The 27,886-nt window shown below is 44.7% G+C and overlaps 1 protein-coding gene across 2 annotated transcripts in view; it reads left to right on the forward strand.

The window, feature by feature from the left end:
- Jarid2 (jumonji and AT-rich interaction domain containing 2) overlaps positions 1–27,886 on the forward strand; it is a 183,730-nt gene that overhangs the window by 145,902 nt on the left and 9,942 nt on the right. For both annotated transcript variants that reach the window (XM_021215305.2, XM_029547428.1), the window contains 8 exons: positions 1,698–1,874; positions 12,533–12,768; positions 17,896–18,928; positions 21,487–21,989; positions 22,721–22,813; positions 25,529–25,647; positions 25,724–25,794; positions 27,220–27,334. In XM_021215305.2, the coding sequence (XP_021070964.1) occupies positions 1,698–1,874; positions 12,533–12,768; positions 17,896–18,928; positions 21,487–21,989; positions 22,721–22,813; positions 25,529–25,647; positions 25,724–25,794; positions 27,220–27,334 (2,347 nt within the window). The remainder of the gene's footprint in view (positions 1–1,697; positions 1,875–12,532; positions 12,769–17,895; positions 18,929–21,486; positions 21,990–22,720; positions 22,814–25,528; positions 25,648–25,723; positions 25,795–27,219; positions 27,335–27,886) is intronic.

Raw genomic sequence — 27,886 nt, forward strand, 5'->3', positions numbered from 1 at the left:
CTTTCCCCTTCCCCCTTTCCCCTTCCCCCTTTCCCCTTCCCCCTAAGACAGGGTTTCTCTGTGTAGCCCTGGCTATCCTGGAACTCATTCTGTAGAACAGGCTGGCCTCCAACTCAGAAATCCTCCAGCCTCTGCCTTCCAAGTGCTGGGATTAAAAGCATGTGCCTCTATTGTGTTTTTAGTCTCACTTTCTTGACAAGTGATCCTTCAAAACCAATATCTAATTTCAGAATCTTCTCCAGTCAAGAACCTGATTCTAGATGGTATTGATCAAAGGTGCAAAAATAAACCAGAAATAGTTTTGTGAGACCACATGCAACTCTTCCCTAGGGTCTTTGTAGCCTGTATTCCTCTGATATTAGGTTGCAAAAATTAAATCATTTTATACTTGTTATTCCAGTGTTGATTCAGATAACTTAATTGGACTGTTGTCCTCTATCCCATCCTCTCCCCTCCCTTCTCCCAGGGGAGTGGGGCGACAAGTTTCACATAGCCTGTGCTTGCCTTGAACCAGTCCATGATGGTTCTCCTGCCTACAGCTCTTGGAAATTGGACAATTGATTTTATTGGGACTGATTTCAAACAAAGAAAAGAGGAAAGTAATGTATCTAGTTATTCTTTCTGTTTTTCAAGCTAGAAAAGGAAGTTTTGTTATTTAGGAGCAGTTTATGTCTGGGCACCATTTGAGTGTCTGGTGCCTCTGGAGTGCATAAGAGGCAACCACATCCTTTAGAACTGGAGTTGGGACCCACAGAGTATTTACTGGAAATAGAGCAGCTGTTGCTCTTAGCCCTTGAGCTGTCTCTCTGGTCCTAGCAGGATGTTTAAGACTTCATTTTGTGATATTCCTCCAAAAGTTATCTGTGCTGGTACTTGGTGCTGCATAATGGGGAAAGAATCCAAGGTTGTTATCTCTGCATTTTTAAAAATAGCTTCTGGTTCTAGAATATATATCAATTTATTTGCATCTCCCTCAGGATCGGCTATTTTTCATCAGGGAAAAATATTGGAAGTGACCTTCCTTTATTTTCAGTATGAAGAAGGCAACATTTGAGAAAAGAGAGGCCAGAATGTAAAAGTGTGGGTTGTTCTTTGTGTAGATTGCTTAACTGTCTCTAGCCCAAGGAATTTATTTTAATAATATATCCTACTATAACTTCAGAGTGGTTTGTAAATACTTGAGGTGTTGGGGGGAGGAATTTTATATTTGGCCTTAATAATAAGACAATAGAGGGGCCTTTCAAGAAAAAAAAACAAAACAAAACAATTCACTTCTTTCTTCCTTATCAGTAATTTTTTTTCCTCTCTTATTTCCAGAGTTTTAAGTTAAATGCAGAGTAAACCTCCAACACTATGGTTGGATGTCTACATTTTACTCACATTGAGTTATCCATTCATTGCTATTGTTTATGGTCTGTTTCTCCACAGAAATATTACAGATAAGATTCTTAAATCTTTATCTCCTCCTGAGGGAATTTTGCTTGAAATTACTAACGGATACAAATGGGGTCATACTTCATGGGGGAATATTTGAAAATAAATTAGAAGTGGTATCATGTAGTAGTGGGTATTAGCTTTGTTTTATGCGATCAGCATGCAGTTAGGGTCCTATCTTTGTAGACTTCTTTGCTTTACTCCTCCTGGAAGGGGTGAATGTCAAGATTGGTTTTGATGAACTACTTATGTTAACCCATCAGGTTCTCCTGCGCTGCCCAACAGTATGGTATATTTTGGAAGCTCTCAGGATGAGGAGGATGTCGAAGAGGAAGATGATGAGACAGAAGATGTCAAAGCAGCCACCAACAATGCTTCGTCTTCGTGCCAGTCAACCCCCAGGAAAGGAAAAACCCATAAGCATGTACACAACGGGCATGGTAGGTTCACCATTGAGGCTTTGTAAGGGGCAGTGGAAGCCAGGCTTTGGGGAGAGCTGAGAAAAAATTTGAAGCGTTTCAGCCAGATTTCTTCAGAGTAATTCAAGTTCCAGACTCTTTTTTTTTTTTTTTTAAGTTCCAGACTCTTAAGGTACAAAGAACTTAGTAGTTCAGCCCAAAAGTATTCTAGATGAAAATGAAGATGTTCTATGTGGAAATGATTATAAATGTTGTAGGAACTACAGATGACAAGGGGCTTAAGAGGAAACTTGAATAATGACAGTTTAGATCACTTTTGTGATCAGGTTTCTCTATGTTGCCCATTCTGTCCCAGAACTCACGCTGTAGACCAGATTGGCCTTGAACTCAGTGATTTCCCTGCCTTTGCCTAGTACTTAGTAATTTTTTTATATAGTTGATACATTATGTGTATGTATGTAATTCAGAGAAATACGCATACATAAATATTTGGCAGTTTAGTTAGGGATATACATCAAACACAAAGGGGCACCATAATTTAAAGGTTGATGGGATAAACGTGCTTTAACCTGTAGCTACAGTCTTCAGGAAGTCTAAAATTTTTTATTATTGTATCACACATGAATGTAGGAAAACTATAGAATTGGAGCTCCCTACCTTTGTGTGTATTCTGTTGAGTGAACCCAGCCTGTCAGGCTTGTATCATGAGATACCATGTATTTTTACCCACTATCCATTGTCTGTGTCCCATCATGGAAACTTAGGATTGAGAGAGCTGCCTTTTAGTTGCCATTCAAGTTGAGATGCATAGATGAATTGTGAGGGGTAGAATTTGTGGGATAGAGTTTTTTTTCATGGGATGGGAGTCTGCTGTTCTACTGTCTTATATACTTATAGGGAAAGTATAATAATTACTGAGGCTGTATTTGGGAACCTGAAAAGAAGACTTGCCTTGGTAGGCAGGAGGAGGAATTTTAATTTCGAGAATAGGGAGCTTTGATTTTAAGTGTGAATTTAAGGTAAAAGTAAAATTAGAGCAGTCTGTTTGTCACAGAATAACAGGAAAGATTGCAGTTGGAGGGTTCTACCCAGGAAAGCAATGATGAGACCCTGGATCACAAACGTGCAACCATGTGGCTCCTTGCAAGGACCTGATGGGGGTGTCATAATGTAAGAAATAGTGGAGGGTTGAGTAGTGGGGAGGCCTAAGGGTTTATTCCCTGTTGAGTCAGCCTCATTGGTTATAAACAGCAGAATAGAGAGAGCAGCCACAGTTCCTTATCGTGGATGAAGTGAAAATGTAAAGCTAGATGGTCTTCATTCCTTCACTCTATCTTCACTTGCCATGTGAATCTTCACATGCAATTCCTCACAGGAAAATCCTGCACTAGTAGAGTGTCTCTCGTGGCCTAATGACAGGATAGCAGGTCTCTTGTGAACTGGCTGGAGAGAACAACCTCTTTGTGACAGGTGTCTTGCAATCATCTTCGGCCTGAGCATGTCAGCAATCTTAGAATAAGAATCTGGGCCCTAACATTCTGCAAGAGCCAGTTGCCCTGATGGAGGCTTTGTTATGAAAACAGCACACAAAGTACACAGCACCCAAGTACTTTACAACATCAGCACATCCTAATTGAAAGGGATGTGTTGGTTAAAACATCAGTTTGGAATGATGTGTACAGTATCTCCTGATTTTGGGGTTGTAGCTCAACGGTTATAATAACAAATAGTGACTCTAGGGATTTCAATTTCATAGCTCATCTTTTTCTAAAATAATATTTCACATATAGAGCCTCCAATGATTCCAACAGTGGAAATAAAAACAACACAGTCAAATCACTAAGTATATTTGTCGTATAAATTAAGATTTAGAATGTTTTAGAGCTTGGAAATTGTTCCTAGTCGTTTGCTGTTTTCTTAGTTTATCATTAATGAGTTTGTGATGAATTTGGCTTTTCCTCAGTATTGTTGGCTTGACACGCCCTTTGTGACCTTCTACAGCAGAGCAGTTCATTAGTTATTTTAATCAAATGTCTTTTTCTTTTCCTTCCTTTCATGGAACTTGGAAGGAATAGGAGAAATTATTGTTCCATTTTGTGTACATCTTTTTTGAAGATGGGTTTTTCTCAGCCTTTTTCCTAGCTGGAATGATTTAATTGCTGTTGGATTCATACCAGGGGCAAGTATAATGGCCAAAAGGCAATCATTTGGACTAGTTTCCTGAATTCATGTGTTGTCATTCTCCCCCTGGAGTGGTGGAGGAGAACCTTGGCCAGGGTCTTGCCTGACCGAATGGTGCTCTAGTTGCAGGTGGCCATCACACCTTTCCTGTTGAGACAATGGATTATAGGTGAGACTGTAAGTCTGGAGCTTATGTTGAAGGAGTAGCAGTTGTTCCCTAAAACCCCAACATATTTGTGGTAAGAGACCACTTGTCATAGTAATTAAAGTCTGCATGAGAAGCCAAGACACTTCTTAAATTGTAGCCTTCGATGGCTCTTTGGTGAAGATTTACTTTCAAAGATGCCACCCTGTTCTTGGACTTTTGTTTATTTGGATGTACCACTTTTGTCACTGTAATTGGGGACAAAAATCTGCACTCCTAGATTGGCTAAGAGAATTCTAAAAAGTTTATATGTCTCAAATGCCTTGGCATGAACTGAGAGTTATCTGAGACTCAGCTGGTTTTGCTGGAGTTGCTACCAGCCTAACCCTCTGATCCCAGATTCTTCTCATTGTTGTAAAGTATGTGTTCTACTGGTTCACTCAGCATCTTGAAGAAGCACACACAGTTGTTCTTGCTTTGACAGCTACAAAATTACTATACAGGCATACAGAGAAAGCAGAGCCTCTTGCTCTGGTACTTTCTTGTAGCCACATGACACTGCCAGGTATTGTCAGTTGAAGCCACAATTTTTCTGTTCCAGAACATCTTAGCACCTTATTCAAAGAATAGGTCCAGTTGTGCAAAAAAGGGCCAGGTTATGAGGTTTCTCCTGAACATGCTCTGTGAACGAGTTACATGGCAACTTGGTGCTTCAACAGATAGAGCTGTCTGAGCTGAGACTTGGTATGTTTTTAATCAAGTGGAAGGTGGCTCTTACTCTGTTCTGTGCTTTTGTCTTAAGTTCATCCTAAGACTCTATAAACAAAGTTTTCCAGAAGAACTGCATCATTTTACTGTATACCTGTTCTCACTATGCTTTATACACTTGATAGTTACCAAGCTGCACAGAACTGCATAATTTCAGCTGTTTTTCTGACCTGTCTTAAGGAGACTTTCCAGTTATTCAATCAAGGCTTGCTGATCCCAAAAGCATACATACAGAGTTTATGAAAATCACTTGTCAACTTGGATAAAAATTGTGTGGTGGATTCAAGGTGTTTATTTGAACAGCCTTGAAGTCAGTTCATTAATGAAAGCCAGTTTTTCCTGTCTTTGATACACTTCTGTTATTGCTTATTCCTTTAAAGGCAGAATTATAAGGCTGCATCATATGCCATTTAACACTCAGCAGACTCAGTAACTGTTGGTCTTGCATTTACCAGGCAATGTTGTTCTTAGCAGGGTCCACCATGAAAACAAACTACCTGGCCCATGGTCTGCCTTCTGTTTCTCTACCAGCTTCTCTAGTTCACTCATCCAGGCAAGTTTCTGGGTTAGACCCAAGTATACTTTAGTGTGTACACTGGGTCTAGAAATTGGCCTTGAGTCATGGATGGGATTGGGGGTCCAGGTGGTTGATAGTGTCCTTCTCCAGATACACCTAGAACAGGGAATTTGTTTGCCATTGTTGCTGCTACTGACATTCTCCCTCAGCCTTGACCATACTGGTCTAACTCAGCCCAAACAAGTGGGATTGAGAGGTGCATGGCGTGCCTGTGCATGTATCCCAGGGCTTTGAGGGGACCTTATTTGTAGGCTGCTTTGAGCTTCTGATTCTCCTGACTTTACCTGCTAATAGCTTGGGATCATAGTCAGGTGCTACATCTCCTGCCTAAGAAGAATTACTTAGGTTTCTGCTTGTTTTGTTTTATTTAGCCACACTCTGGGTTGAACTCAGGGCCTTGTTCTAGTCAAGTGTTCTACCACTGAACTCTCAATGTGTGTATATTCATTGTGTCCTCTGCATTTTAAAGCTATTTTTTTCTAGGTTTGTATTTTTCTGAAAATGTTAACTTTCCCTTGTCTTACATTATAAATGGCCACATTTCAGTGTGTTGTGGTTATTTATTCAAGTTCAAAGGTGAGCCAGAATTATCATTACCGCGGTCATGTTTTCGCTTTCAGAACACATTATCTTTTGAATGAAGAGTTTTATAAAATCCCAAACTACATACTATTTGTCTATTTTTTACAAGTTAGTGCTCCACCCCTTTGGTGAGTAATGCACGAGTCTTGCCCTGCTTTCTTGAGTGAAGTGCAAGGATCTTTCTGCACAGCTATTCCTCTGCATGGTCCCTTTGGTATTTTGATGAAGGCAAATACTTTGAAATAGCTGTCCAGGCTAGGGCTCCTCCTGTTATCAAGGAGACCAGGAAACTATGTCTCAGGGACAAACCATTCAGTTTGATTTATGGTGTTCTGTTTTTCTGACTATTATTACAAAGTTATTAAGAACCATTAAAACTTAATATCATGAGTTACTTGTAACATTGTTAACAAATATATTTAAATAGCTAATATCTCTATATAACTCTATAGTTATTTTACACCATAATATATTCCAGTGGAAACTAGATGCTGATGTTAGAGAATTTAAACTTTTCCATAGAGGATGGAAATTCAGTTGACTTAAAAATTTCTACACATTAATTCTTGTATGCAGGCAGTATGGTTGTGAGTTCCAGGCCAGCTTGAGCTGTATAACATGACCTTGTATGTTGTGGGAAGAAGCCTAATACAAATCAAAAAACACACATGTCTCTCCTTTTAGTGACTATCTTCCAAGTGAGGTGGCATCCCAGTCTCATTTTGCAGCATTATAACTTGATTAAGGTGCTTAGGTTTGGCTTGTTGATGGCTCTGATGTAAGCAAAGGAACTGTCTGGCTGCTTTTATCCTGGATGGTCAATTGTGTAATTGTTGTTTCTGGCCAAGATAAATCAAGTTAGTGTACCCACATGCTGTAGTAAAATCCTCCTGAAGTTTTGGCACTGGTTGACAGAAATCCCATTGTTTTCTGATAATAGAAGCTCAAAGTTGAGTTGGCTCCCTGGAAGTGCAGCATTAGTAAAGTAACAAGCCAGTCAATTGCTGGAGTCAGTGCCTTGCTCAAGTCAGGTCACCTTGCAATAACATGAAGCTTACATACATTTAAGTGCCTGGCTTTGTATTAGAAACTTGTGGATCTCTTTTACTTCCTTTAGTACACTTGTTAATTTTCTCCCTGCTCAGTGATTCCTCTTCTTCATCCTTCCCCTTAGAGGAATGGTATTTGTCAAGGATGATGTTCCTGTTAATTTGACTGTTTTGTCTGTTCAGTCTGAAAGATCTTTGTGTATATTCTTTCCCGTTTGCCTTTTGTTTTTCTTCAAGCAGGCCCAGTTTTCAGGAGTAGCCCAAAAGGGTTTCTTCATCAGCCACATCAGCTTGCACATGAGACAAGGAGTAGTTTCCAAATATGAAGCAACAAACATCAGAGACTGCTTTTTTACTACATACCTAATAGCTACTTGCCTCCTGGCATTTGTCCTGTGTATTAGGAGTCATTACTGAGATAGGATGATAGAACAGATTAGATTGTTGGCTTTGTCAGCATCTTTCCAAGGTAAAACATTCAGAAAAGATCATAGCTTCTTCCTCTGAAGAACATAAGACACTCTATACTCGATGCAAAACACTTGAGCATGCTTTAGAAAACAGATGATGGGGCCAGCTGGTTTGTCCTTGAGGGGATCCAGCATAGACGTGTTGGTATGGCTGAGACCTTGTATGTGAGGGTTTTAGATACGCCTTCCATAGGTTGCCTTAACCTGCTGAGAGCTCGAACAGAGCTCATGGACAGCACCATTCCTGTTGGACCCATGGGAACAGTAAATGTGAATTTCCCATGGAAATGTAGCTTTCCACCTCAAGCATCCTTGCAGGAAAGGACATAGCTAAAAAAACTTTTTTGCCCATGTCTTTTTCACTCCTCATTTGATGGAAATCTTTCCCTTTCAAGAATGAAGTGACCTTCAATGAGAATATCAGCCTTAAGATTTAAAGACTTTGTTTGTTGTGATATGAAACCACTTGTCTATAGAGCATTTAACTTTCAGAGTAAGTGTATACAAATCAATATATCAGTCTCTGCTCATTAATGTAAAGCTATTTGTATCCCAGGACAATACAGTTTCCTAATATGACTTGCTATGCTGGATGCTTAAACCAGTCCAATTATTTCTTTTAATTGGGGACACTGTGTAGAGAACTTCTATACATTGATGCCTTTCTGTCTCATGCTCTCAGAAAGTGAAGTTTTCTTTTTTTTAACCTGTCTTTCCCTTTCTTGAAAATCGTACAAATTAAGACAGAAGATAATTACTTGGAGGAATAAAACTGGCAGGTTCCCACGACACTTAAAATTAATGAGCTGTCGAGTACAAAATATACCTTGTCCTTAGCTTTGTCGTCTTTTCCCAATCACTCTTTTTTTCCCATTTAACACATGGCATGACTTTTTGGTTATGTTTGGTGTTGGGTGTGTTACTGCTATAAAACAGCAGGAAGGTTACAGCAAGATTCATTGAAAAGCATCTTTTGTTTGCAAATCAAAGTTTCTTTCCTCTGTCCTAAGACATCTTATTAAATAAAATACTTGTTAGCAGGCATAAGTGTGTTAATGGCACTGACCTGCCCCCAGCCCCACCCTTTGCATGGCCTCAGCTCTGGTTCCAGGGATTTGCTTTCCAGCTACTTTTCTGGGATTAGTAGTTGAAAGACCTCCAAGTCTATTCCACTGAAATGATAGGATTGTGCCTCAGAGTCCTTCCAGGTTTAGGCAGTGGAGGACCTTCCTTTTCTAGGTCAGGAGGACACTGTTGCCTGTCCACATCTTAGAACTGGTTTTTGACCATGATTCATTTACAAAGTAGTAGTGTGATACTCTTTTTATAGGCTTTAGGCCACAGACAACTAAACCAGTTCCCTAACACTGCTTAAATTGTCAGTAAGAGATAAGCATATCTCCCCCCATCCCCCATCCCCCACCCCCAACACACACACACACACACACACACACACACACACACACACACACACACACACACACACACAGGCTTGGACAGGTGACAAGCTAGCCAAAAGCTGTGGTAGTGGCAAATTGGGTAGAATCTGGGGCAGTGTTGAGGTTTATTTAGACCCCATGGGGGGGGGGGAGTGCGAGGCAGGCAAATGGTAAATGTGACAGATTTAATGAACTCCAATGGTTATACTTTGTGTGATAGATCTTGCTCAGGACAATTGCTGCTTCAACATGGTGATAAAGTTTCCTGAGGACCTGTCTGCAGGAATTGTTATCCTCAGTCTACAAATGAGAAATCCAAGAATCAAATCACATGCCCAGGAATAAATATCAGAGCCAGGAATTAGACTACTACTATGAAAAGCATAAACCGGGCAGTGGTGGTTCATGCCTTTAATCTCAGCACTTGGGAGGCAGAGTCAGAAGGATTTTTGAGTTTGAGGCCAGCCTGGTTTAAAGAGTGAATTCCAGGACAGCCAGGGCTACACAAAGAAACCCTGTCTCGAAAAACGAAAATAAAAAAACCAGTAGTATTCACTGTGAATGGTCTGTCTTAGTGGAAATAAATAAGACAGCAAAGTTGAGGGTGTTAGGAGTTGAAGACAGCTGCTGTGAATAAAGGAGTCATGTTCTTTGCTTTAGGAAATAAGTGAACATTCGAATGTACCATCTTGACCATTGGTCCCCTTGAAGTGTGACTCCTCACAGATGATATTTTCATGACCCAGGTAGACACAAGCTGCAGATGTTGGGTGTGATTGATGGCCTGTGACCGTGGCTCCTTATTATACCTAGAGTAAATGCAGCCGTTATCACTGCTCCATTTCCCCTGCATCTAGTAGCATTTTGTCTAACAGAGGAACAATAAGACACCTTGTTTGAGCCGGACGTGATGGCACACGCCTTTAATCCCAGCACTTGGGAGGCAGATTTCTGAGGCCAGCCTGGTCTACAAAGTGAGTTCCAGGACAGCCAGGGCTATACAGAGAAACCCTGTCTCAAAAAAACAAAACAAAACAAAACAAAACAAAACAAAACAAAAACCCCAAAGACACCTTTGTTTCCATATCTAAATCTGTTTTGAATATTAATTGCTGGTCCTGGAAAGACCTTTGGTATTGCTGCTCACAGTTAATCCAGATGTGAGAGATGTGAATCTCTGTCTTATGCCTCGCAAAAGTATTAGATTATAAGAAAAGGCTTAGAAGCAAAATTAGATTACTTCAATTCTGAAAACATGGTGTGCAATGGAATGTCAGAACATGACTTGAGTTCATAGTGCTGAACTCTGTACCCACAGAAAGCAGATCCAAAATGAACTGACAGTCAGTAAAAATGTTGGATACTGAGCATAAAACTGTGGATAATAATGCATCAACTGGTAATTGATTTCTCTGCCAGTGAAATAAGCCAGATTAGATTATATTAAATACAGGTAATCTCAGGCAAAGCGAGTTCACTGGCCCCAAAGGAGGAGGCCAGGGAAGTAAGTCTCCATGGCAAGGGGGAGGAAGGGGTAGGGGGGAGACCAAAATGAGTAAGTAGCCCAGGGTTGCAGAATGTGCTAGCCAGGGTGTCAGGGATACTAGGAGAACCTGGGAGCCAGGTCTGCTTTGATGTGTAAAATAGGCACCCCAGTCTCATCCAGGGGCCTGAAACCAAACAGGAACTATAAACATAATTTTTATTAACCCTTTTTATAGTGTGTGACAAGGGAAAGCGAAAATTGGATGTTGCAATCTCCAGCATTTGGGGGTGGGGGTGCTTTTTAAACATGAAGGCAAAGAGACTTGACATTTCAAAAGCAAAGTTAGCATCAGAAAAATACAGACTTAGTATGATGATGTACATGGTGGCTTGCTTTTAAGCTTGTATCTGAGTTTGAGGGCAACCTCTAGTCTAGATATCCCGCTTCACGGACAAATGGCAGAAATGTTTGCAACTTAGAAGGTGTAAGTCAGCTTCCTGTCAGGTTGAGAGCAAGCATTGATAAGGCTTGGCACTCTAGCTACCTGTATGAAGAAAGGAGTTCTGGGGTGTGTAGAGAAGTTTTAGCTGTGTGAAGGGTTCAAAAAGGAAAAAAGTTTGACTTCTGTTTCATCTTCTTGCTATGTGTGACCCTCTGCTCGCAATTGGGTTACATTGACCTTTATAGTTACAGCACAAAAGACAGCTCTACTTGGGGGTTTGTACCTTTTAATCTCGCCCAGCATTCTGGAGGCAGAGGCAAGCATGCCTTTGTGACTTAAAGGCCAGCCTGGTCTGTACTGCTAAGGCCCAGGCCACCCTGATGGACACAGTGAGACCCTGCAATAAAACTGGGGACAAAGCAAGACACCCTCAAGATTCCAGGGGCTAGCTGATGTCACTTAGCTTTTGGGTTGCAGAAAGCAGATTGATGATTCTGAAGAAGTCACCTAATAGTTCAGTTGAAAGGATATTAGGTTACATAGTTATGAGTGATAAATGACTAGAAAATCAGGAAATTTTAAGCAGTCTGACCAATCTTACGAATCTTTAATATCAGTGTAGTTTATTCAGGGAAATGGTTGCTGGTTTTGAATTTAGTAATGGATGGATAGGCATGGTTTACAGCTCCACCTCCTTAAAAGCAATTACATGCCTTAAATTGGTCAGTTGCAAAGCAGCTCTGCAGTCTCCGGGTATGTGCCTTTACACTTCTCTAAGGTCTTCTTGTGATGTTCAGGTGGTTTGGTCTTAGAATGTGACTACATTCAGATAGTCCCATACATTAACCTTTATTGATACTATAAAGCAAATTGTATTCAATAGCAAATGCGCTTTCAGTATTGCATTTGGGTCTTTTTCTGGGCTAGTGGCTCACTATCTGTTCTTGTCTGGTGATGCTAGAAGTGAGAGTGGGTCCAGCAACTCACCAGCCTCCCGACACTGATGCCAAGCTCTGCAGGATTAGATGCTGCAGCCAATTCATTTTCTTCCTATCAGTACTTATTCTGGTTACATGGGCTTTTCCATGACACAGTCCCCTTGTAAGCTGAGGAAATACAATGTTCCTTTTTCTGGTTCAGTTTTTTGTCTTTTAGTATATTGTTGATAATCTTGGAAGGAAATTATCTTTAAAAAAAATTTTTTTTTGAGACCGCCTCATTCTAGGCCAGCCCAAACTGGTCTTGTTTTTAGGGTTAGGGTTGTCTTGCTTCCTGAGTGTTAGAGTTTTAGGCCTGAGCCACCATGATTCGTCGCCCACAGTAGGCAGTTTTTGAATGGATTAAAAAAAAACAAAGCAAAATATAGGAAATAAATAGTTCCTAGGATATATTTGAAGTGTTTTCAATCAGGTTCATCACATTTCATGTCCTTGCGTATTTTGGTGCTGGCCATTTTCCTGGAGAATGGTTGAGTAGTTACATGGTATGGTTCCTCTGCTCAAGGTAGTAACTTCTGTCTTCCCTTTTCTTCCTTTCCTAGTTTTCAATGGCTCCAGTAGGTCAACAAGGGAGAAAGAACCTGCTCAAAAACACAGAAGCAAAGAGGCCACTCCCGGTAAGGAGAAGCACAGTGACCACAGGGCAGACAGCCGGAGGGAACAGGCTTCAGTGGCTCAGCCCACAGCCGCCTCGTCGGCAGGTTCCTCTGCCAAGGGACTTGCTGCCAACCACCAACCTCCCCCTTCGCATCGGTCTGCTCAGGACTTAAGGAAACAGGTAACCCTCAGTGAGGGGCTTTCTAGTATCCTACAGAATGCCCAGTTTATTAATCAAGGTGAATTCAGGCTGACAGAGCTGGGAAAGTAGGGCATGATTGGACAGAGATCACATGTCTCTACACTGGGGTGTCTGTCTTAGCCTGGGAGGATCCAGATCTGGCCTCCCTTTCTTTCCTGGATGGCTTGAGCTTACACAGTATTCACATCCCAAATGCTGCTCACCCTCCAATCCTTGCTCCTCTTCTCTTCTGAGAGGGTGCCTCCCATCCCCCAGGTATCGCCCCTTCCTAGCATATCAAGTCTGTGCTGGATTAGGCACATATCTCCCGCTGAGGGCAGCCAAGGCAGCCAAGGACACTGAGCTGAATCCTAAGTAGCTAAGTTTGGGCATGAGATAAAATGGAGACTAAAGATAGACTAGTTTCTAGTGAAGCAGGCATATAAAATATTATTTCCTTGTCTTCGTGTAAAATTATACACTAATACACAACATGGGTCATCCTTTTATAATTTTATTTTTATTTTATGTGAATTTGTGTTTTGCCTGCATGTACACGTGTTAGGGTCTCAGATACCCTGGAAGTAGATCTGGGGATTGAACCTGGGTCCTCTTGAGGAGTGTCAGTGCTCTTAACCACTGAGCCATCTCTTCTGCTCCTAACACAGGCCACCTTACTTAAGACTAGAAATTAGTTTTGTGTTTCAAATTAGTTGTATCTCTCGATTATTTACTTCTTGTTCCAGTGATTCATGAGAGTGTCTCATAATCAAGGATACATGGTTTATTTTACATTTACCTAGGAACATTGCTGCTCCTCTCCATTAATCATGTCTCCTCTTTAGCGCTCCATATCTCAGCAGTAATGAGTGTCAGTGTGGGAAGTAGCTTGGGGGTGTACAGCAAGTACCTTTTGGCCTGGGCTGTCTTTGCTCACTGTTCCATGGTGGTTATATACTAGCTGATCTATACCAGAGTCTAGGGTATTGGAGGGAGGCTCTGGTCTATTGCTGTTATAAGAGATTCCATGACCAAGGCAACTCTTAAACTAAAAGCATCTAATTTGGGTGCTTCTAGCCATAGAGGATTAATCCCTCTTCATCATTACAGGGATCATGGTGGCAGACAGCCACAAGGAGCTGAGGAAGCCCAGCCTGTTTCTCAGGCAGTAGGCGGAGAGAATGGCACTGGGACTGTCATTGGCTTTTGATATTCAAAGTTTTTCCCCATTCACACACCCAGTCCAACAGAGCTACCTCTTAAACCTTCCCAGCAGTCTACCAACTAGGGATCAAATATTCAAATAGATGAGCCTATAGGGCCATTTTTACCACAGAAGCCACAATGGAGTGAGCTACTAGCACCTGTGTGCCATGTGCTGCCAGGCTTGGCTGCGGTTTTCTTTCTTAGTTTGAATCCTGCAGATACTGACAGAATCTTTCTTACAAGTCAATCAGAGCTGATAACCTAGACCTTCACATTTGAATTTTGCTATGACCCTGATCTCCCCAAGTCTTTGAGACTTCACCTTCTTAGCTCTATTGTCAAATATGAGGTTACCACCACAAGCCTCTGGAACTGGCAGAGTATCTGTTGGTGTTCTGTAATAAGGCTTTCATTTAAACACCGAGATAGAGGCCAGGGGAGTCATGCAAATGACTGGGTTTTCAGAAGAGAGAGATTATTTTCTTTTGTTTTGAGATATGGTCTCACTGTATAGCTAAAACTAACCTGGAACATGTGACCAGCGTCCTGAGTGCTAACATTACCTGACTCCTCAGAAAGCATTTTGAAATACTACTTTGTCAGGAGAGTCAATGCAATTCATAGTTGTATGTGGTCAGTAGTCAGGCATATGAATTATTGGGTCACACCAAATATGTCTTATTCTTGATGGCAAGGTATCAACACTGAGAAGGAAGTTGGTGTCTTCATGACCAGCCTCCAGATGCTCTTGGAAAGATAGCTGACATGCAGGGTCACAAGAGTCTTCCTGTGGAAGTGCATACAAGTGAAATGACCAGGTCTTCTGACAGGCCAAAGGATTCAGAATGTAAATTCTGGAAAATCAAATTGGGAAGAAGCTTTACAAAATGAAATCCAAGTGTCTTAGGTAGGGTTTCTATTGCTGTTACTAGACACCATGACCACTGCAGCTGTTATAAGGAATGACATTTAATTAAGGATGGCTTAGAGTTAAGAGGTTTAGTCTTCATCGTGGCAAGCATGCTGTCATGCAGGCAGGTATGGTGCTGCTGGATAGGCAGCTGACAGCTCTCCATCTAGATAGGCAGGCCGCGTGAGCCTGCGAGGCTCATTCCAGTGAGCCACCAAACCCTTCGTGCAGAGTGGTAGTGTAAAGAGGTGTTGCCTGCTTCTCCAGAGGCTCTGTACACAGTTGTACGCCATGTTGCCTGTCTTGTAAGACCCAGGCTTTCCTTCCCTTTGACCTGCTTCCTGTCTGAAGTCATTGCAGAGCTTCCTTCAGTCACCCTGGTGCATCTATCTTTGCTCCTTGTCAAGGTCCCCAGTCCTTTGTATCATTAAAAAGCTAGTCAAGGAAGAATCCTTGGAGTCCTTGGGTTTCATTTCCTTCCCTTTTTCTTTCTTTTTGAAAGAATTTTTCTCTGTGTTCCTAGAATCCCTACCAGAACAGAGACATAGAAAGCTGTCTGCTGAAGATTTTGTTTTCACTGTTGTGCATCCCTCTACAACACTCCTGTGTGCTTCTCTAGTAAATTAAGGCTCACTCTTTTGCATGTGCAGTGCCTTAGGTTGTACAACTATGACTCAAGGTCTCCCTTGCTATGTGCTATTTAGATGACTGAGGTCGTCTGTTCTCAGAGTCAAGTGCCACAGTGCTCTGAGGCCAATAGAATATCATGAGTGCTATAGTCTTCACATTCCCATGAGCTTTGCTGGTACTGGTTAAATGTTGACTGCTAAGAAATGAGTTTATGCTGGAAAGGCGGTGTCATTGTGTGCCGTTGGTTGTTTCCACATTTTAGGGGACCATTTCAAGCTGTCATAGCAAGCTTGTGGGATGGCCTGGTTGCTCGTTTAGTTTGCTGCTGTATTGAACTGAGCGTCTCATACCTACATGGGAAAGCACTTAACATCTTCTAGCTTTGTGTATTTACATCTAATTCATTGGTGTTCATTGCCTCCCCCTCTTCTAAACTTAAAGTCAGTTTCCCACTTTATTGCGAATCCCCTCTGTCATATCAGGCATACCTACTGAATGGGTGGCTAGTGGGCTGCTATGTGCAATGTGCTGGCACTGCGGCATACAGCATTTGTCTCAGCAGTCATGAGGCAGATGCAGGTGGATCTCAGAACTTGAGACTAGCCTGGTCTACAGAGTGATTTATAGGCAAGCCATGTCTATGCAGTGAGGCCCAAATCCTACAATTTAGTTCTGATGCCTCCCTAGAGGTATGTACTGTCTCCAAAAGCTGGGCCAGCTCCAAGACCAAGTATGGCTGTTGACTCTTAATCTCTGTCACACGAAGCATTCATGTTTTTTACTGGACCATAGATACTTTGGCATTTATACAAAATATCTAACTGGCTTCTGTGTGGTTCTCCCCCTACCCCATGTGTTGGTGTGGAGTGGGCTGTGAAACTTCATGGAGACCTTGTTGAGCAGTTTTCAAAGAGTGGTCTATAGATAGCAACAAAGCATCTCAAAAGACCTGTTTGGAATTCCAAAATCTCCATCCTCGTTACATCTGGAGGGGGCTTTGTAGACTTGAGGTGTTGGGCGGTGGCCTATTTGGACAAGCTATGAGTCTTTAATTTCCATTGTTGGTTTGGATGTCAGCCAATTTGAACTATATCTTTCATTCTACTGGAAGTTCGCAATCAGCTTGGGCTTACCACCCAGGACTCTTGTGGCAAGGGCAGGCGGATCGTGATTCAGCCTCAAGATGGCATCTTGTAGCTACCATTAGTAGCCTCAGCAAGACTGTTTCCCAACCACAAGCCAGGCCCCCAACTCAGCAGTCTTTTTTGAAGAGGTCTCTGGTTTCTGTAATTGTGTGAGTTTTATGGGCTCTTTTGGAAATGGCATTGGCCCCCTTAAAACCATTTCTTCTTGAATTTTAAATTCATGTTATAGATGACACCCCTGAGACTAACAGTAACACAAAACTCATGGCTATGGTGATTGGTGTAAAATCACCTACCCTTAACGGATGAGCCTAGCACCTCATTGTTCTTACTTGGAAATCTGGCCTCTGGAGGTTCAGTGGTACCGGAACCACACTGTTCCATTCTTTGTGAATGAGGCAGCTGTTTGTTTCACAGAATTTTTCCTTTGGTTTTCCAGCTGTCAGATGGATGACCAGTATATGACAGCTGCCTCTGTTTACCCAGTTTAACAGAAACCAAAATGAGGGCTTGCAAGTGGCAAGGAAATACAAACCATTTGTGCAGAAGGGGGTTAGGCGTTTTGTAGCTTCACAAAAGAAGTTGAAGGGTCCACCGTGCATCTAGTGTGGTTGTCAGTGCAGGGAAGTCCCGAGGACTGTGAGAGACTGAGCTGGCTAACGGTTTGTAGGCTTGGCCCATGAGTCCCAGCCAAGGAACTTGAGGGCTGCTGCTCTTTTCCTTCCTTAGTGTGCAGGGGTTTTGTTTTTGATGTTTTAATAGCATTATTGGGTTTCATGTTCTGTGGGTCGGCCAGACTGTTAACATGGATTAACAAAGGATAGCAAACAGCTGCTTTTGGAATAGGAAAACATATATTTCAAAAAATTATTGCACATTTTTCTCAAATGAACAGCATCTTGCAGTTGCAGTTTCCTGGGTAACTGATGGGTCAGTAGAGAGGGTCTTTATTCTGGACCCGAAGCTTCCTGAAAGTGCCATCCAGAGAGATGTGAGTATGCAGGCTCATTGGGGCACTAGGCGGGCCTACACAGTGGGCTGCAAAATGCTGTGTGTTATGAAGCTCTTCATTCAGCTATCACAGATTAATTCTTAATGGGCTTTCTGCTTTGCTTAGCTGATGTCCTCATGTCACTTCTAAGTAGGTCTGTCACCAGCAACTGTAGAAGTCCTTTCTCACCGGATTTGCCTGGGTACTAATTCTTTCTCTCTCCCCTGCTTCTGCTGCCTCCATAGGTGTCTAAGGTAAATGGAGTCACTCGAATGTCATCTCTGGGTGCAGGTACGAACAGTGCCAAAAAGATCCGAGAAGTCAGACCTTCACCATCCAAAACTGTGAAGTACACTGCCACAGTGACCAAGGGGACTGTCACATACACCAAAGCCAAGAGAGAACTGGTCAAGGAAACCAAACCCAACCACCACAAACCCAGTTCAGCTGTCAACCACACAATCTCAGGGAAAACTGAAAGTAGCAATGCAAAAACCCGCAAACAGGTGCTATCCCTTGGGGGGGCGTCCAAGTCCACCGGGCCTGCTGCCAGTGGCCTCAAAGCCAGCAGCAGGTTGAACCCAAAGTCATGCACTAAGGAGGTGGGGGGGCGGCAGCTGAGGGAGGGGCTGCGGAATTCCAAAAGGAGACTGGAAGAGGCACAGCAAATGGACAAGCCGCAGTCACCCCCCAAGAAGATGAAGGGGGCGGCAGGCAGTGCTGAAGCCCCTGGCAAGAAGGCCTCAGCAGCTTCAGGAGAGAGGTCTCTGCTGAATGGACATGTGAAGAAGGAAGTGCCCGAGCGAAGTTTGGAAAGGAATCGGCCAAAGCGGGCCGCGGCTGGCAAGAGTATGCTGGGCAAACAAGCACATGGCAAGACAGAGGGCACCCCCTGTGAAAATCGTTCTACCTCGCAACCCGAGTCCTCGCACAAGCCGCATGACCCACAGGGCAAGCCAGAGAAGGGGAGCGGCAAGTCTGGGTGGGCAGCAATGGACGAGATTCCTGTCCTCAGGCCCTCCGCCAAGGAGTTCCACGACCCGCTCATCTACATCGAGTCAGTACGTGCTCAGGTGGAGAAGTACGGGATGTGTCGCGTGATCCCCCCTCCAGACTGGCGGCCAGAGTGCAAGCTCAACGATGAGATGCGCTTTGTCACGCAGATCCAGCACATCCATAAACTGGGCCGGCGCTGGGGCCCCAACGTGCAGCGGCTCGCCTGCATAAAGAAGCACCTCAGATCTCAGGGCATCACCATGGATGAACTCCCCCTCATAGGTGAGGTAGTCGGGGATTGTGTGGGCGGGTTCAGCTGTGCCGCGATCTCTAAGACGAGAATAGGTGCACTTCTCAACTCACTTCCCTGCTCTTGTGGAACCTTTCTCTCCATGGTAATAAGTTTGGGGCTTGCTCTTGGTGCTAGAGCCCCGAGCTGCTGCAACACAGTTTCTTATTAATCTAGAGCTGCTGTGGTTGGGCAGTGCCCAGGGAAGGGCTGAGGTCAGGCTGCTACAATGTGCCTTGGCTTCAAAACCACAAATTAGGGGTTTCTAATTCAGCGTGCTGGCAGGAGTGGTTTCTGCTAAAGAGTGTCTCTGTGCCTTGTAGTAGGCCACCTGCACTTTGGCCCTCACAGAGCCTTTCCCCTGTATGTCTGTCTGGATATCTCCTTATAAGGACATTAGTTAGGCTGTGGTAAGGCCTGCTTGGGTGACCTTATTTTAACTTAGTGACTACTTTACAGACTCTTCCTCACAATACCATTCCATCCTGGGGTTTTAGGGTTTTGTACTTGTTAATGTCAGCTTGGGTGGTCTTATATTTTACCTTACATGGCTTATTCCTTTTTCTTTTTAGTTTGTCCTAGCATTCCAGGACAGACCTTTCTAGTGAAGGCCAACTGGCTTTAAATTGAGGCCAGTCCTTCAAGGTGGCCAGCAGCTCCCCTCCCTGTAGGTTTCAGTGCTTATGAATCAGTACAATGCCTGTGGTTGGGATGTATGAGATAGCTCAGCAGTCAACCCAGGGACATGAGTGACCTTTAGCAGGTCCCCAGGAGGCCGCTGTGTGTGTGGGGTCCTGTTGGAATGTTATTGGTTTGTCATCTCCTGCCAGTGTCAGCATGGGAGGAGCAGGCTTTGGATAGAGGAAGCCACACCCACTTAGCCCCAGTACCAGCCTTCTGCTTCCCCAGAGGCAAGTGAGTAAGTCCTGTCTTAGAGAGCTCTGTGGCGCCACTCTTCACTTCCTTCCAGTGCTTAGTGCTTTTGTGTTAAAACAGGCGAGATGGCAGGTACAGTTGCCATGGTAACCTAGCGACTTGTCGCGTAGTTCATTGTTTTCGCCTATAAGCCACACATCACTTCATCATTACTTATGTTTATGTGCTTTGCCATTACCCATAGGATAAAAGTAGTATGAACTACCAAGGGGAACTGACTTGGCCATGCAGGCTTCAGACCTAGGGCTTCCACTGGGTAGGACTCTGACTCCTGGGAGTCTCTCTCCAAGAAGGCACTTAGTAAGTGTAGCCTTGATGGGTGGTACAACCACGGAGTGAGGGTTGATTGTGTGTGTTCTAAGAGTTCTAAAGAACTTTTCAAGCATTGCATGTCACTTAGGACTGCATACATAATTAATACTTTGATTTTGAAAGCACTGAAAAAAATACACTGTAGTGGGTGTGTTCTGGGCCATGTTGGCTCGCAGAGGGCATTTCATCTCATGGAGGAAGACTTACATGACAGAAATCTACCTTTATTTGCCACTGTGACTGTAGGACCATAAAGCTGCTGCTGACTGCCCATGCTGGGTTTGAGGTCCGTTTTCCCGAGTGCCTTCCCTCCCTCCCTATGCTCATAGCCAAGTCAGTTCTGGTAGAGCAATAAGTGGTATCTATGCTGCTATCCCCATCTTACTGACAGGACGTTCTAGGGACTCAATCTGTAGTCAGCTGGACAGGATAGGTGGTGGGTCTCACAGTGCCCAGCCTGCTCCTGGACTGTGTCATCTGGTACCATATTTCTTTTCATTTTATTGTCAATTTAGTCCTACTTTTGAAGATTGAAGAAATGCTTGTTTTGTTGTTGTATGTTTTGCTTGGTTTTTGCTTTCACTGTGTTGTTGGTAGCTATTGCTCTTCTCAGTGATGTGGCTTTTCCATCCAGGTGGAGAGAGATATGGTCTGTATTTAAATACATCTGAGATGGATTTGTTTCTTTGATGGTTGTATTTTTGGTTTGTTTGTCTGGCACAGGTTGGGCAAGTGTTGTACCACTGACCCACACAGCCCAGCCCATATTTGAGTTTTGATAAACATTTAGACGCATCTTTTCAGAGATAAGTACCCTCTGTCTTTTTTTCTTGGATGAGACAAAAAAGCCCTTATGAGTGAAAACTGGGCTATTTGGAAGGGACTTGGCTTTGATCACATGTGTACGACCTTTTACAGTATTGATGATGCAGCAAGCTATGGGGGAGCCCTGGCCATGCTCTGCTCTACTCACCTGTACCCCCTGTGGCTGTAGTGCCCTAGTCTCTGCTGAGCACAGCTTTGGTACCATTTCGGTGAGCCTCTCCTTCTGTGCATGGCTTCCTTCTGGTCAATTCCTCAGATACTATTTCTGGTCACCTTCCTAAGATGATCTTACCTTAGTTTGCCTGTCTCTTAGTACTTAGCCATGACTCTACTCAGTGCTCAAAACTGTTTGTACATACAAGCTGGCTGCTTTAGAGCAGCAGTTTTGTAGTAGGCTTTCAGGACTAATAGGGCATAGGAAAACAACCCCCAATTTTTGTGTTATCCTTGTTAACCATTTCACCCCATCGCTGCCCAGGAGGCTGTGAGCTTGACCTGGCCTGCTTTTTCCGGCTGATTAATGAGATGGGCGGCATGCAGCAAGTGACTGACCTCAAAAAATGGAACAAGCTAGCAGACATGCTGCGCATTCCCAAAACTGCCCAGGACCGGCTGGCCAAGCTGCAGGAGGCCTACTGCCAGTACCTGCTTTCCTATGACTCCCTGTCCCCTGAGGAGCACCGACGACTAGAGAAGGAGGTGCTGATGGAGAAGGAGATCCTGGAAAAGCGCAAAGGGCCATTAGAGGGGCACACAGAGAACGACCACCACAAGTTCCACTCCCTGCCCCGCTTTGAGCCCAAGAACGGGCTCGTCCATGGTGTCACACCCAGGAATGGCTTCCGTAGCAAGCTCAAAGAGGTGGGCCGGGCCCCACTCAAGACGGGCCGGCGGCGGCTGTTCGCTCAGGAAAAAGAAGTGGTCAAAGAGGAGGAAGAAGACAAAGGTGTCCTCAATGACTTCCACAAGTGCATCTATAAGGTGAGTGGGCTGTGCAGGTAGGCTGTGCCCTGCCCTGCTGCAGCCATAGGAGGCTGACTTGTTCTGTGGGGTGAATGCTAGGATACTATCTTAGACTGTTTTGAGCTGCTGTGACCGAATATCACAGAGGTTGGGCTCTTTGTCATTTACGGCATTAGGTGTTTGGCAACACAGAACTGTCATGAATTGCTCTCCATGCCTGTTGGTAGTTATTTAAAGCTGATACTATGGTAGTATATTAAACCCAAGGAAATATTTCCTGTTGTTTTTATAAACCTGCTTTGTTAAAGATACTTTTAGATTTAGTTGGAAAAAGCTGACATGGTTAGCCCAGGTGCCCACAACTTGTCTGTGCCCTGTGGCAGTGCGGGTGGCTGCAGGGCCATGTCCATCCCGCCTGTCTATTGCATCTGTGGTAGTTAGTGTCACTTTAGATCTTTCTTGTACTTAGGGAGCTTAGAAAGGTTTCAAGTTGCAGGAAAGTCACTTTGTCAACCTCATCCAGAGCCTTGCCTTGCTGGAGAGCATGCCCAGCCTGATGCCTCCTCACAGCTTGGTGGTGCTTTCCAGAGCACAGGGTGCTGGGCTAACATCTGTGCGTGTTGTCACCTATTGAGCACAGTGTGTCTTTGTCACCATGGGGAAGCCACTGGACAGAGACCTGTGACAGAAGTTTCTGTCCTAACATGAGCTGGGTTTTAAGCCGAGCTCTTCTGTTTTCTTCGTTTCAGGGAAGATCTGTTTCTCTGACAACGTTTTATCGAACGGCGAGAAACATCATGAACATGTGCTTCAGCAAGGAGCCCGCCCCAGCAGAGATCGAGGTAGTTAGCCAACTCCATACATCGTCCTGGGACACTAGGAAGGGCCCTCAGTCTCGGTGCCGCCTGACAGGACACCGAGGCAGAGGTTGTCCTGTGTGTCTGGGCTTGGGCGGTCTGCCGGAAGGGCCTGGGTGGGGGCGTGCCTGGGCTCCCTCACGGGTCCAACTGGCAGTTTTCACTCTCTGTGAACTGCTTTCCCCTCATCCGTCCTCTCTGTGTTCTGGAGGAGAATGACTGGAATCCCCTGAAGTCATGGTGTGCTCTGCTCCTCTCCTGTTCTTCATGTAGTGGGATTGGCAGGTGGCCATGTTTGTGCTGCTGCCAGCTCTCTTCTTGGAGTTAGTGCAGTGCTGGAAGACAGTGTGCTCTTGTGTGCCCGGGCCAATTAGCAGCTGTTCCCCCGTGTGAGGTGCTGCAGAATAGAGCTGGTCCTGTTTGTGTATATTCCCTGGCCCGTGCCCAGTAGAGTCCTTCAGACCCTACAGCTGCTGACATAGGAATCTAGCAGTGGTTGGTTTGTGAAGGGAGAGAAGCCAGTTCAGATTCCTGGCTCAGCACAGAGCTAGGAAGAGCAGAGTGTTGGGGAGGTGTAGCTTCTCCTCCTGGGTGACAGGTTCCCAGCCAGCTTTTTAGTTGACTCTGATTTAGGACTTTGGATAACTCTGTTGCTGCTCATGCTCTGCCTGGCTCTGTAACCCGGAGCTTGAATTCCACTGCCAACCCCAGGGTCAGCTCTGTCAAGGACTGGTCTGACACCCATGTGGCCGTCATGGTTGCTTGCTTCTTGACACCTCATTGACACAATGGCAGACAGGCCAGATTGAGGGTTTAGGCTGTGTCGCCCCTCCTGTGTTCTCGGCATCTCCAGGCTGAGCTAGCTCATGATTACTGTTGGCCACAGCGCACTTTACAGGCTTCTAGTTAGGATTTATTTTCCTTAGAAAGACTAGATTTTGTTGTAACTGTATGTAACCTGAATAAAGGAAATTTCAGGTTTGCTGAAATTCATATTTCAGTTTGTGCCAGCTGCTGTGGACTGAGTCCTTGTGCCTCCTCTATACATTAGTGCCTGCAGGTTTCAGCTCTGATTCATCAGTCTGAATCACAGGGTGTTCTTTCTGGGTAAAGGGTCCATTAAGGAGTGGTACAGCATTCCTTTATGGTTTGTGGCCATTTGGCCCGTCAGAAAGGCCTCTATTCCTGGGATTTGGGTTGCAGTCTCATCGTGAATGCTCATTGGCTGAGTTTCTCACACTAAGGGTTGGTGGGAGGAGAATGGATTAAAAGTGTAGCTGAGGTGGAGGCAGGGCCATCTGACACCATTGCTTCCCTCTTGATTGCAGTGCCATCTCAAACTACCCTTTTCCTAATCACATCAGCTCAGATTGTAGTCAGCTGTCTGTCTCTGTCCCCCCCCCCCCCGTGTGTGTGTGTGTGTGTGTGTGTGTGTGTGTGTGTACTTTTTTTGTTTTTGTTTTTGTTTTTGTTTTTCGAGACAGGGTTTCTCTGTTTAGCCCTGGCTGTCCTGGAACTCACTTTGTAGACCAGGCTGGCCTTGAACTCAGAAATCCACCTGCCTCTGCCTCCCGAGTGCTGGGATTAAAGGCATGCGCCACCACGCCCGGCTGTGTGTGTACATTTTGAGGTCAGTTTTGGAGTAAGTTCTTTCCTTCCAAGGAAAGTTTCTTCTCTGGGGATAAACGTGAGTTTAGCAGGCTCATTGGCCCCCCACTCCTTATTTCCGGTTCCTAAAGGAGGATGCTGACTTGCAGTAGAGCGCTGATTGCTTTGGAGAGGATGGCAAGGAACAGTTGTACTGTGTGCTGTATGCTAGTGCGTTAGTCTCTAAGTGTCAGTATAGAAGTCTTTCTCCCCTTATTCTCACTGCTGTTTATTTGAATTTCTTTCCTAACATGGCATTTCACCAGTTTTAACTGTTAATGTTTGTTGATGCTTGTGTGTGGGTTTGTGCTTGCACATGCGAATCAAAGCCTTGGGTTTTACCTTCTTCCTTGTTTGAGGCAAGGTCTGCATTCACTGCTGCCCATGCAAGGTTAGGTAGTTTGCCAGTATCTGGGGATTCTCCCGCGCCTACTTGCTGCTCTATTGCCCTAGATGTGCTGGGATCACAGATGAACTCTATGTCATCCCGTTTTAGTTAGGTTTTGGAAATCCAAACTCGGGTCCAAACACTTGTGTAACCTTTCTGTGAGATCAGGTCCCACAGTTATACAGGTTAGTGTATAATCATCGTCCCAAATCAAAATGCAGTTCTCTATGCTCTTCCTTTATCCTGGCGGTCTCTGGCCTGCTTTCTGACTCAGGCATCTCCTATACAAACGGATTGATTCTGTCTATGTAGTCTCCTCATGCCCTAGCCACAGTGTGTCAGGATTTCCAGCCATTAAAGGTTGGGGTGCATAATCACATGAGGTCCTCCTCAGCCTCACAGCATATGTGGGTGGTTTCCCTGAGTGTTTAACGAGCTGTCATTCCAGCATCACAGTGTATCCAGACGCTACATATAGTCCTCTGTTGATTTGAGGATGTGTCCCCAGAGATGATGACAGTTATAACATTGCCTCAGGTTCTGAGGGAGTTGCTCATGGGAGTTTCCTGATAGACAGACACCTTGTACTGAATATAGTGTTCCAGCGGTGTCTCAGGGTTCAAGTACCACACAGACACTGACTTGCTTTTTCCTCTTGTCAACAGCAAGAGTACTGGAGGTTAGTGGAAGAGAAGGACTGTCATGTGGCAGTTCACTGCGGAAAGGTGGACACTAATACCCATGGCAGCGGGTTCCCGGTGGGGAAATCAGAACCCTTTTCAAGGTAATTGTACATCTCTTGTCCATGGTTGAGGACTTTCTCCCCACCAGCTCTGACAGCCCCTTCTTTCCCTCTGCAGGCATGGATGGAACCTCACTGTCCTCCCAAATAACACAGGGTCCATCCTGCGTCACCTCGGTGCTGTGCCTGGTAAGCATGACCTTAAGCAGCACACTTCTCTACCGGCCTCGTCGTGAGCACAGAGCTGGGGGCTCACTGTAGACAGGCCTGGGGCCTTGGGGCCAGAGTCCATGCAGTTTGATGAAGTCTGAAAGATTGTGGACCCTGCATAGCTGAGGAGTCCAGTTGAAATCAGGGTATCAGAAAAGGCTTTTCTTTTTTTTTTTTTTTTTTTTTGGGGGGGGGGGTTTAAAAACACTTCACAGTGTGTTGTGTTTATTAAGTAGCTCCACAGAAGGTGTGACGGCAGGTGCAGTGGGTGAGTAGAGCTGCCTGAGCCTGCTCGGGCGTACCCACGCACCACGCACCGGCGGAGGGTGATGCAGCCCACTGGGGCTCTAGGGCCAGAGAGGAACGTGGGTGGTGGCCACACCATGTCCAGGATAAGGCCCAGGGATGGATGGCAGAGACAGAGGGAAGAGCTGGAGAGAGATTTGATGAGATTTCTTTTTCCTCTCAGATGTTAGTTTTTTTGGTCTATAAACTGGAAAGGAAGGCTCAGACTTAAATAAATACATTTGAGTAATGGCCTTTATTGAGCAGAGTCCACCAATTCAGCTTCGAGCAGGTTTTCCCTTCAGCAGCGGCACTCGTCTCTCCCAAGACTCCAGCTGAGACCCCTTCTTCTCCTGTGTCTATGAGGGAAGTAGAAGTGTGTCACTATTCTCAATGGAGAGGACAATGCCTTTTTTTTTGACAGGAAAACTAACGACCGGCTTATGTATGCAAGACAACACTTGGTCCTCCAGTCAGTTTCCTTAATTAATTTTGTCCTGGAATATATACAAGTTATTGGTGGCAGCTACAGCAATAACAGAAAAGGCTTTTCAATCTGAACCCTGACTCGTGAAGGCTGTTTTTGCTAGCAACCACAATAAGTGTGCTGAGAAGTGAAAAGTGCTGCTTCTGGCTTAGGTAAAGCCACCCCATGGAGGGTCTGCTTGCTATAAATACTTTGGGCCTTGCAAGGGAAGCCTGAGAGACTCCTTTCTGTCCAAACCAGGATCCCACCTTGTTCACTGTGTACAGAGGCACTTAAGCCAGCCCTCCCTGCTCCTGGGAGGAGGGTCAGAATGGAAGACTCCATCTCTGTAGCAAGCGGGGAGGGACAGGCAGCGTTTTCTTAGTGCTAAGACTATGAGATGTGAGAGCAGGATCCCATATGCCTCTCCTGAGGACACTCTTGTTTGTTTTTGTTTTTGTTTATTTTTTTGTTTTTCGAGACAGGGTTTCTCTGTACAGCCCTGGCTGTCCTGGAACTCACTTTGTAGACCAGGCTGGCCTCGAACTCAGAAATCCGCCTGCCTCTGCCTCCCGAGTGCTGGGCTGAGGACACTCTTAATTGCTGTTACTCTGAAGCACTGCTGCTCTAAATGACATCTCTTTATGTTGTAGGAGTGACTATTCCCTGGCTAAATATTGGCATGGTCTTTTCTACCTCATGCTGGTCTCGAGACCAAAATCACCTTCCATATATTGACTACTTACACACTGGTGCTGACTGCATTTGGTGAGTACTCACCCCAGCAGCAGGTACAGTAGCCTTAGGCATCTCAGGATGCCGATGCCGAGGAGGGCAAGGATAAACAGGGCCTGACTCTGCAGGGAAGAGAGACAGTGCTTTCCCCTAGCCAGTGACAGGGCTTTGTACCTGTGCTGCAAGGGGTGGAGGGTACTCTCTCTGAACTGCCTGCCTAATCTGCGCTTTCTCCTCCTTCCACTGTTATATTTTATGGAATTCCCAAAATGGATTCCATAGCAGCATTCATAAAATGTACCATGGGGGACAGGTCTACCCATGACACATTGTCAGAAATTGTGTCCCCATGAGGTGTGTGTCACAGTATGGTCTGCTCACAGCTGAGCTCTCTGACTTCTGTGTTGCCAGCAGCAGATGGGGGTTGACTGCATATCATAGGATGTCCTGTCTCATAGTCTCACAGCCTGCTGCTCTCATACTCATCTGTGCTTATTGCCTTAGGGGGATGATGAAATCTCTCCTCTCCTCTCCTCTCCTCTCCTCTCCCTCTCCCTCTCCCTCTCCCTCTCCCCCTCCCCCTCC

The sequence above is a fragment of the Mus pahari genome, chromosome 16 (assembly GCF_900095145.1).
Source record: "Mus pahari chromosome 16, PAHARI_EIJ_v1.1, whole genome shotgun sequence".
NCBI classification, from domain to species: domain Eukaryota; kingdom Metazoa; phylum Chordata; class Mammalia; order Rodentia; family Muridae; genus Mus; species Mus pahari.